This window comes from Zingiber officinale, chromosome 5B (genome assembly GCF_018446385.1).
Source record: "Zingiber officinale cultivar Zhangliang chromosome 5B, Zo_v1.1, whole genome shotgun sequence".
In the NCBI taxonomy this organism is placed as follows: Eukaryota; Viridiplantae; Streptophyta; class Magnoliopsida; order Zingiberales; family Zingiberaceae; genus Zingiber; species Zingiber officinale.
This window is the reverse complement of record NC_055995.1, coordinates 7,822,115-7,832,856: the sequence shown is the minus strand read 5'-3', so window position 1 is coordinate 7,832,856 and position 10,742 is coordinate 7,822,115. Positions and strand designations below refer to the sequence as shown.

The following is a 10,742-nucleotide window of genomic DNA, read 5'->3' as shown; positions in this document are numbered from 1 at the left end:
GAGAGAGAAAGTGTGATGAGAGAGAAAGTGCGATGAGAAAAAAAGAGTGTGTGATGGGAGAGATTGAGGGAAGAGAAAGTATGATGAGAGAGAAAGTGTTATGAGAAAAAAAAATAGGGAAGAGAGCGTGATGGAAGATATTGAAGAGAGAGAAAGTGTGTGATAAAATAAGTAGAGAAAATATGATGAGAGAGAATAAGGAGAGAGAAAGTGATATGAAAGAAAAATTAAATAAATATATTTTGATATTTGATATTAAGGGGGGAAATTTTAGTTCTAGGTCAAGGGTATTTTAGAATAAGAGAATATTTTAATTGTTGAAAATAGAGTAATGGTTCATTGAAAGGAGGGGACATGAGAATGAGTCATTACCCAATGATAATCCATGTAATCCAAACATAAGAATTCATTCCTTTATTTGTATTTTCATTCATGTAATCCAAACATTAACAATGATAATCAATAATTATTATTCTCATTCTCTACTCTTATTCTCCTAAACCAAACACCCCTTTAGTTCATTCCAGGAATGTTCTCACTTCTCAATATTTTTTTCTTTGCAGGTCAAGGTCAAAAGCGTGGACAATAAAAATCTGTGAAGCAGGCATTATTGTTCCCTTTTCCTTCACATTAGGCAAAAGAAATTATTACCTTCTACAACTAAATGCATGAGTGATCCAAGTCCCAAGACACCAGCAGAAGCACCTCAAATGGTGGAAATAGTGCCCCCGGATTATGGTGCAGCGGCAGGATATTCAGGTTGTCACCTGGACATTTAGGTTGTCATCCAGACACTCATAGTTCGAGCCCCAGCTATGATAAATTTGTAGGAATTTTTCTTCCAAATGAGACACGTAACTGAAGGATACTGGGCTCTTGGACTGCCCGCTGCGAGTGCTTTCTGATTTATCCTGGTGACCGGTGAGAATTTTCGTAGGACTGAATTAGTCATTTCAAGATCAATGTTACCCAGTCTGATTATTCATTTTTTCAAATGGTGGAAGTAGTGGACGAGTCTGGAGAGTTGATAGTAGGGTGCGGGCAAAGCGATATGGTAGTAATTGGCGTATCCTCAAGTCTTGATATTTATAGATTTTCCACTTCGAACTCCTAATGAGTACCAAGTTTGTAAGGTAAAGCGATTCCTGTTCTTTTCCAGCTGCAAACTTGAAATTGTGCAAAATTTCTTGCAGTTTCATATCTGTATTTTACTTAAAAGTAAAAAAGAAAAAAAAAAACCATGCATCCAAACTATGGCCGAGAATAAGCAGATAATCGTAATGTTGTATATAGGGTTTAAAGATTCAAGTTTTATTGGATAATAAATGGGGTTTGTTTTTTTCATATGGACTCTGCTCATTCTTTGTATAGAATAGAATTTATTTAGATTTGGATTTAAGATTAGAGCAATGATATACTCAAGAAAAAAAAATTAAAGGAAAAGTTAAAGGATAGATACATAAAGTTCTGGTCCATCATTTCACTTTTTGTGGGCTCCATTACTTTATGTGTTTATTATCCTTGTACTTTTTCTTGAGCATATCATTTTTCTTAAGATTATTAGAGTTGATGTGTTGTAAGATTATTAGCTTTGACTTAATATTTTTCGCTAGTTGTTTTATTTCGTCTACTTGCAATACATTTATGCTGAAACTACAAAAGGGCATGCAAACCATGGTTTAAAGTGCCGTATCGAGACGGTCGAAACCGGCGAAACATCTCGTTTCGCTCGGCAACTGGCACCGGCACAACTCGGCACCAGACCCACGATAACTGCGACGTGTTGCGCGACCCCTTGGCCGCAGCAGAGGGGTCGACACGACCCCGGACCAGACCCACGACAATTGTGACATGTTGCGCAACTCCGTGGCCACAGCGGAGGGGTTGCTCGACCTCGCATCGCATAACCCTTTCGCTGCCACCACGAAGACGTTGTGCGACCTTGTTACCACTGCAGATGGGTCGCACGATCATTGTGGTCGCGCCGGAGGAGTCATGTGATCCCTACGACCATGGCTGAGGACAAGCGGCAGCGCTGAAGTAGCGCTAGCTCGCGAGTGATGTTAGATTTTGGATTTTTTTTTTTTAATTAAATTTAGGTTAATTATTTTAATTAACTCCTAGTTATGATGGATATAATCTAAATAGACCTTATTAGACCCTCATAAAATTTTTATTTATTTATTATCTATTTCATATTTTTTCTTTTTTTAAGATTATTTTTTATATTGTTTATTTTTTAAATATTTATGTTAAATATTTTATTTTTTAATTAATATATTTTATATTTAAAAAACATCGAAACTATATCAGCACGATACGATACGATACCGAAATTGTATCGTTCCGATCCAGGACTAAAACCTCAGTACAAATTGAAATTTTAAACCTTGATACAAAGTGACTCATAAGTCAGCTTAGAGTACATATCTCTGAATATGATGACGGTCATAAATATACAATCCATAAGACCATAACCATTCAAAAAGTTTAATTGTGAAATCTACTCAAATTATTCTTTCTATGGCATAATAAGTATATATATAGCATGGGGCTTCACAATCTTCCCTTCTTCAGTGAAGATGGATATCGCAAAAGGGTTGTCAGGAAGATGATGCCTTGTATCTTTATATTCTTCTCTGTCTTTGATGTTGTGTCAATTTAGAGAAGAAAAAGTTGGACAAAATGAGAGGATGTGAGGTTTAAATTTAGGTTGATGTTGTTGTGTCAATTTATAGATCTTTGGTTACATTAAGGAGGTTCGACCTTCAGCTATGTAAAAGATTAAGGCAGCCTTTATTTTCTCTCTCTTCCTCTCTCTTTTCCTTTTATTTTTCCACCCAAATAAATCAAGACTAAATGTAAAGATTAAGATCAGAGTAATAGATTTAAACATTGCAGCTGAGTCTTTTTTGAAGAAAAGTAATGCTAACAGAGCTCTCGACTACTAATAAGCTTTTCCTACATTGCTTTTGTGCTACTTCCGACTGTCTTACTAAGAATTCAGGAATTTCAGGCATCCGTCCAAGCAGCAAACATCGGCAAGTGATCAAACGGCAGTCCTGGCCTTACCTGGGTAGGCAACATCCATGTGTTTACTGGGGTAGGACTGAACTTCAGAGGGGTATCAGTAAAGAGCATGGAGATATCAGCCCTATCAGGACTCCCATTTCTAGAGTTGCTCAAGCTGGTTACCCGCGGTAATGGATGCATTCCTATCACAGTGTCCAGATCCTCAGAATTCCCTGAATCACCGGTACTTTGTATTGAGCTCTCTAGTCCTCCGACTAAGCTGTGGAAATGGTTCACAAAGGGCTCAGTCGGGTACTCAATAGTTATCAGTCTGTGTTTTTCTTCCTCAGAAGCTCTTGATGTTTGATTGGGAGACCGGGACAGGGCCACTTTCCAATCCGAGCTACTCGTGTTGTTTCCGGCAGTTAAATTTAGCTCTTGATTGCCACTTTGAGCTAATGCAGTGACAATCAGTGGCTCTATGCCATTGTTTCTTTTTGCGAGTTCGACCGTCAGAAGGGTGCTACTTGCCAAGATCTTCTCCACTTCGTATCTGGAAATATCAAAGTTCGTAACAGCATTCAAACCGCGGAACTTGATCGCAGCAATGTCATATGCCTCGGCTGCTTCCTCCTGCGTGCCTAACAATTCATGCAACTTCAGTGTCTGAGAAACAACAATGCTTAAGAAGAGCTAACTTTTAGCAAAATAGTTAGTAACAATTCCTCATCAAAGTTGGGTGAATGCTTTCTTAGCTTTTGCTATCACTTTTCAACTTTGAAAGATATGATTGGTCACACACACAAAGACATTGTGGCTACTGAAATATCAGCCTTGCTAAAAGGACAAGTATTAGCCAGTAAAGTCTTTCCGGGAGAGCATGCTTGGGCCCAAAAGCAATTTTTTTCTTCTTTTTCAGAACGGTGAAGGAATCAATCAACATGTCTAAGATTTAGCAGCATTATCAATGGAGTACAGAAATGGTTGTCCCACTTGGACGAGAGAACCATGCAAACTATGTTACATGAAGAACAGAAAGCCAACTGAACCTACAAACTTACTGAATGTTCCAAGATAAACATCCTTGTTTCCTGAAACCCGTCCAATTCGTGCTTGCCACCTTCCATGCTGGTGATGCCTGCAGGTATGTCCATGAGTTAAAAGCAAAAGCAAGGAGTAAAACTAAATGATTGATGAATTCAAATAGAAGAAGAAGAAGACCTAGTTACGCCCCGGTACATTGATACTCCTCGCGAAAAACCACTGCTTTTCCTGTGAATGAGAGGATATTTACATTACAGATCATGAACAATGGAATGAAGAAGAGGGCTGTTTCATGTTTCAACCTTCTTAGGTGGGCCACAAATTCCTGCCTTGTCATGTTCTTCATTTCTTCAATCTCTTCTTGGTAATCTTCCAACTGGAAGTTGATATGTGTGTTTATGCCCCAGTACTTCAATGCAGCCAAGTCATAGGCTCTCGCAGCTTTCTCTTCCATATCATAACCCCCTGAGATACAAGGATTGAAATGGCGATATTCAATGCACAGACTTCAGATACAGAATGACACAATTTGAACTAGTGACTGAAGCATACCCAAGTAAACTGCTTCCAACAAGTTCACCAGTATTAGAAACGTACACGACCAAGAAATGAACAAGTTAGATGGTATAAAAACAAGAAGCTGACTGATTCTTGCAAGTGTGATTAGTGTTTTCCATGTACTGACTGACCTTGCCTGCCTTTCCTGGTTTGTCCTTCCTTCTTGCAGCTATTATCCCAAAGATGAGCTTCATATCTTCCAGTCCACCTGTGTCTGTGACAAGTTCACCGTTCATGGCCAGAAATATCATGAAGTCAGCTTCATCAGACAGCATGGCAAAGAACGACGATGAGTTCGAATGTGCACTGACCTAGTGACGCCCCTGTACTGGGACGTCCGCTGCCCAAATGTATCGATCGACTTGCGATGAACAGGATGCTTTTGGCCGCCTCTAGATCCTCGCTTTTTACTAGCGTCCGCGATCGTGTATTCACCGGCGGTAGCCGGAGAGGCATGTCGCGGAGCCGTGACACAGCTCGACTGTGAAACAGGGCTCATGGACAAGCTCAAGGACTGCAAGTCTCTATACCCCACGGAAGTAACAAGAGCACCGGAGCCCATCACTACACCACCGCGCACCAAATCTTTGAGCCCGGAGGAGGAGGAGGAGGCCTCCTCGTCCCTCGCAACTCGGCCGGAACTTTCAAGTGGCGGCAAAGAAAAGATGCCGTCTTGGAAGTGCGAGAAGTGGCCGCGAAGCGTGTCTGAGGGAGGAGGGTGAGGGCCGTGTCCTCTTCCGCTGCCGTCTAGCTCTGCTCTGTGCCGGTGGTACGTGGCGCAGTCCAAGCTTAAAGCCATTGCTGCCCCCCTGCTGCCATTGCCGCCCCCGTACTGATGGGTCCCCATGTTTGGACCACAGTCTAAGAAATCTTCCAGTTTGGGAGACGGAGATGCCGCCATTGCTTCATTCACATGAATGCAACGAGGCATGAAATCAATTTGGCACCTCGGCACAATAGATTCTTGTCGAATCATGCTAAATAAAGAAAGAAAAACCAAGTTTTGAGACAGACCTTGTTCCATGAAGCAAAGGGAGCCATTAGACTTGAGTGGCATGGAGGTCAGCTGAGAAAAGTCGTATGCTCCTCCATTCTCTCCGATGCCGTACATGAAACCAGAGCTCAGTAGGGGAGGGGAGATGAAGAAGGCAGCAGGCGAGGAGTTAGACTGATCAGCACTGCTGCTGTTGGTGTTAGTGTTGTGCATGGACTTCATCTTCTTCGATTGCACCAATGGAAGGATAACGGAGGATGATTTTTAACCAGAGCCAAAGTGAGGCAGCTCAATCATTGGGCAGTACGCAGCGTAATCATTCCACCCTTCTTCCTGCTTGGGCAGTTCCTCTTCCATGGCCGAGATATAAGCAGCGAAGAGGGGAGAATGAATCCAACAAGTAGATGGTCGATAAATTCCGGTGCTCCTCATAGGGATCTGTGTTCTGAGGACCATTACTTTAGCTTTTCTTTTTCTCAATTCTTTTGCTATACAATTACTATTTCCGACCATTAAAGCTTTGGAAAAACCCAAAAAATTAAATTGGTTTATCTATCTAGCCCTGTCTTGCCACTCTGCGCTAAAAATCCATGCATCGACAAGGATTTCCTCTTTCGAACGCCTCAGCAAATCACCAAAAGATTTGCTCAGACAAAGAGGTGATTATCGCGCATATTTGTGAGAATTAATTGATTGGCGTAATGATGATCGAGACCAACAACTGCATTAATGGCTCTCTGTCCAGGAATTCTTCGACTGTCCGACACCACATTCTGATGCTCCAAGCCATGCTTAAATTCATCTTTTCACCGGTCTCTTTCGAGTGCAGAAGACGAACCATGCACGCTGTTATTGCGAGGACGTACTTCCCTCAAACTTACTGCAATTTATGTCAAACTATCGCATCCCACGTTCGATCTTTTAGTTAATGCTCGTTGTGTAAGGTCTCCCCTAGTCAACGCTCCACAGTTTTAACCTGACCAATAGACCATGTGTATCAATATCTCATAGAGAAGGGAAAAAGTCAAGCTCATCTGTCTCCCTCTGATACTGAAGAACGGCATTAACATCAGCCATATGCATGGAGCCAGCCTACTGCCACCACATTCGACGTGACAATTCAATCGATCTACGTACAAACACTACATGAGCATGAGATGAGGATGTCAGATAACGTAATTGTCTGTTTTCGTAAACAAAATTCTCTCTGCAAATATCATAAAACGTTCAGCAAAATGTTGATATAAGGACAGACTCAAGATTTAATCTCTCTTGGCAGGCTCCAAAATGTTTGTCTGCTTATGGTCAGGAAGAATAAGGCATGTGAGTATCTAGTACTCTGCTGCTTCTGTATCTGCTACATGAACGACTGTGGGAAGTGCCTGTTGTCCTTTGGGGAGCATTAGGAAGAGAAATTTCAAACGACTTGAGAAAAAAAAAGGGATTAGTTAATGTATGTATCCCATTCTAATTTTCAAATCACTATGACATTTAATAATTTTCTAAGTTATGTGATTCAGCATCTCCAGTGGGGATATTTAGTAGAAATATTTCTCTAAATATCTTCTCTCTCAAATATTTTTTATTGTATGAGATATTTTTATGAGGATTAGAAATGTCGATGATTTCTTCAAAAGGTGGGCTATCATTTTTTAATTTTAATTTTTTTTATTTAATTAATATTTTTGAACATGTTTTTAAATTTAATTAATATTTTTAATCAAAATGTGTGATATTAAAGTGTGATATTTGATGGGTGAGACTTATAAATATTTGATTGGTGAGATATTTTATTGTAAGATGGGATATATTAAGATTTTAGTTAGTGACGAATGTATTAACATTTAAGGCTTAAAGTTTTAGGATTCTAGTTCATAAAAAATAAAAGTTTAGAAAATGATATTTGGAATATTATATTTACTTCTCCTTAAATCATTCCATTGTGGTAGCTCCCTAGAAATTCTTTAAAAAAATAAGAAGTTTTTATGCTCCTAACTTGGGGTCGGGTTTGTCATCTCAAATTCGATGTTACTTATTTATCATTTTTCTAATGTCTAGAGTCATTTTGTATATTTATTTTTAAATTATAATTAATTTAAAATTATATACTAATTTTAGTCAAAATTATTATATTGATCTAAATTAGTCAAATTTCAAAAATGATACATTAGGAAAAAATATCCACTGGTGGACCTCAATTGGGCCTCAATCAAATGGTATTAATGAAAACATAAATGCAAATGATATTAGAGGAAGTTAAGTCTCAATATTTGAAAAGCATAAAAAGAATTGTATTACACTTGTATAAATTTTTCCATATTTAGTTTTTTGTTCAAGTTAATACATGTGAAAGTATTAAATGGTTGGAGTAATAAATCTTTTAATATATTACTTCAGTTATTACAAGATACATTTCCAAACTGAATGTGATTCCATACTCTCATTATGAAGAAAAAAAATTAAAAGAGTTAGGATTGACATATAATAAGATACATGCATGTAAAAATGATTGTATATTATTTTGGGATGAGCATGAGAATAAGGATAGATGTCCAGTATGCAATGAGCCTAGATAAAAATATAATGGGATGAATAAGAAAAAGAATATTCAAATTTTTTTTCGATATTTTCCTTTGAATCCTAGACTTAAGCAGTTGTTTATTGTGAAATATACAACAAAAGATATGAGATAATATAAAGAAAAACTTGTTGAAATAGATGGTGTATTAAGGCACCCAGCAGATAGTGAGTCATAAAAAGAATTTGACATGTCACATGAAATATTTGTAGGTGATGTAGGATCGAAAAGCGCTAGAGGGGTAGCGAAAAAATCAACAATGCAAACACCAAGAATTTTACTTGGTTCGGAGCCTATGACGACTCATATTCCAAGGCCCGTATGTTGCTTTCGATGGGCACTCACTATAACTTCGGAAATATTACAAAAGAATAAAATAATTAAAGTACTACTAAATATTATACCGACAGCAAGGAAATCTGGAATGGAGAGCTTCTGGTCGTCGAAGTAGAGTTAGGGCTTCGCCGGATCGATTTGTTAACAACACACGGAAGAAGGATTGCAAATTCTTGTTGTATTTTGGATGCTGCTCGAACCAGACTTAAATGGCCCGTGGAGGGCGCCTCCAACCTCCATAGGAGGCGCCTCCAACCAAGGGTTATCTCCTCCGTGTCGGTGCTGATAAGCTCCACTTCTTGCACTGCTCATCCGCCCGAAGGGGCCTTCAAGCTCCATGGAAGGTGCCTTCCATCCAGCATCCAAGGCGCCTTCAAGCCCCTTCGAAGGCGCCTTCAGCCTTGCATCCTGCGCAGCCATAACCATGGCGTCCAAGGCGCCTCCAACAGCCCGGAGGCGCCTCAGACACTATTCATCTGAGAGTTCTTAACTTCATTCCTGCAAAGCATATTAGTCTACAAACAAAGTATACCCTGCAAAACCAAGTTAGCATAATAATATAAGATAAATATAAGTACTCGACAGACATCGGATTGTCCAGTTTTGACTTCGAATTTCCCAAAAATCCTAGGTCGAATCGACGCCTATTGTTCCCTCACCGGGGAACGCATCCTCACATACTCCTCTCAGGAGAGTTTACCTATTGCCAGATCAATCCTTCAGACCGACTGGACTTTCTGCCTAGGGTTATCACTTCCTAGGACCTAGGGTTACCACCTCTTAGGGTTTTCCTCAGCTTAGGGTTACCACCCCTAGAACCTAGGGTTACCACCCCTAGAATTTTCTTTAGCCTAGGGTTACCGCCCCCTAGGACCTAGGGTTACCACTCCTTAGGATTTTTCACCTACTTAACCGCAGCTAGGACTTTCCACCATCTAGGGTTACCGCCCCCTAGGACCAGTGTTACCACCCCCTAGGATTTTTCACCTGCCTAAAATCCACTAGGAGTTTTGCCTAAGACAACTTAGGACTTTCCTGCAAGCTCAGTCAAACTCGTTAGACCACAAATAACTTTAACTTTGAATCCTTTGTCATTATCAAAACTCAAGTCCGATCGTCGGATGCTTCCTGCACCAACAATCTCTCCCTTTTTGATTATGGCAACAAAATTCAAAGTTAAGTAAATTCAAAATTAAGTAAACCATAAAAAGCAAAAATGTGTACAAGTTAAAAAGATGTAACATCAACAGGTTGCAAGTTGTAACATCAACAGGTTGCAAGTTGTATCTCCCCCTTAATCACTTATTCACTTTTTCATCGCCTTAATCACTTATTCACTTTTTCCTCCCCCTTAATTACTTAACTCTCACTTTTTCCTCCCCCTTTGCCATATATAAAAAAATCAAACAGAGTGAAGGTTGTAAAATGACTTAGCTTTGAAAATGACTTACTAAAAATTTGAAATAAAATTAAAACTTAGTTAAGTACTTTACTTTTAAAGGACGTGGATAAAAGCCTAGTGAAGTACTTAAAAATAAATTTTATTGAAAGCTTAGTTAAAAAAAACTTTAAAAAAACTTAGTTAACTACATAGCTTAAAAATAATTTTACTTAAACACTTAGCTTTTAAAAATAATTTTGCTTAAACATTTAGCTTTTAAGAATAATTTCTTATAAAAATACTTAGATTGTAAAAATACTTAGCTAAGTAAATGATTTTTTTTTTTAAAAAAATACTTAAATATAATTTATCAAATACTTAGTTTCTATCTTTTCAAAAAATAATTTATTTTTCTTTTCAAAAATAGTAAAAAAAATGAACTTCCTCTTTTTGAAAATTTTAACTTTGAAAAATAATTCTTTAACAAAAAAAAAATATCTTAAACTTCTTTGCATTCCCCCTTAATTAATGCCAAAAATTTCCTAGAGTCTAAGCATGGGTATCAAAACATTTACCTTTAAATAAATGTCTAACCTTTAGTTACTAGCTGTTTACCATGAGGTAGTAGCTTTCACTTGGTTAGTCAAATTAAGTAAGTGTTCCAGTTAGTTTGACTGAGTTTGGATAACTTAATTTGATTAATTTGAATTTAGTATTTATATCTCAGACTTATGTTGATACACAAACATAAGCATTCTGAAGTTCAGGCAGTACCCTATGCATCTCACACCATTCTAAGTATTTTTCATACACAAGTAAGGTAATCCTAGTGTGCTTGT

General features: G+C 38.4%; 1 protein-coding gene across 1 annotated transcript; it reads right to left on the bottom strand.

The window, feature by feature from the left end:
* Positions 1-2,995: 2,995 nt before the first annotated feature.
* LOC121984062 (AP2-like ethylene-responsive transcription factor CRL5) lies at positions 2,996-5,963 on the bottom strand. Its single transcript, XM_042536828.1, has 8 exons — positions 5,629-5,963; positions 4,926-5,517; positions 4,746-4,828; positions 4,609-4,617; positions 4,359-4,521; positions 4,234-4,284; positions 4,074-4,150; positions 2,996-3,653 (listed from the first exon to the last, which is right to left on the bottom strand). Exons 1-8 carry the CDS (start codon positions 5,828-5,830, stop codon positions 3,013-3,015), a joined length of 1,818 nt encoding a protein of 605 aa, XP_042392762.1. The 5' UTR covers positions 5,831-5,963; the 3' UTR covers positions 2,996-3,012.
* Positions 5,964-10,742: the final 4,779 nt, after the last annotated feature.

What these genes read in the sequence shown, in the direction of transcription:
- LOC121984062 (XM_042536828.1), bottom strand. Translation starts at nt 5,830, where the DNA reads ATGAAGTCCATGCACAACACTAACACCAACAGCAGCAGTGCTGATCAG. An exon ending in CCTTTGCTTCATGGAACAAG is followed by an intron (nt 5,518 to 5,628) that starts GTCTGTCTCAAA and finishes ATGTGAATGAAG; the next exon opens with CAATGGCGGCATCTCCGTCT. An exon ending in CAGTACAGGGGCGTCACTAG is followed by an intron (nt 4,829 to 4,925) that starts GTCAGTGCACAT and finishes AACTTGTCACAG; the next exon opens with ACACAGGTGGACTGGAAGAT.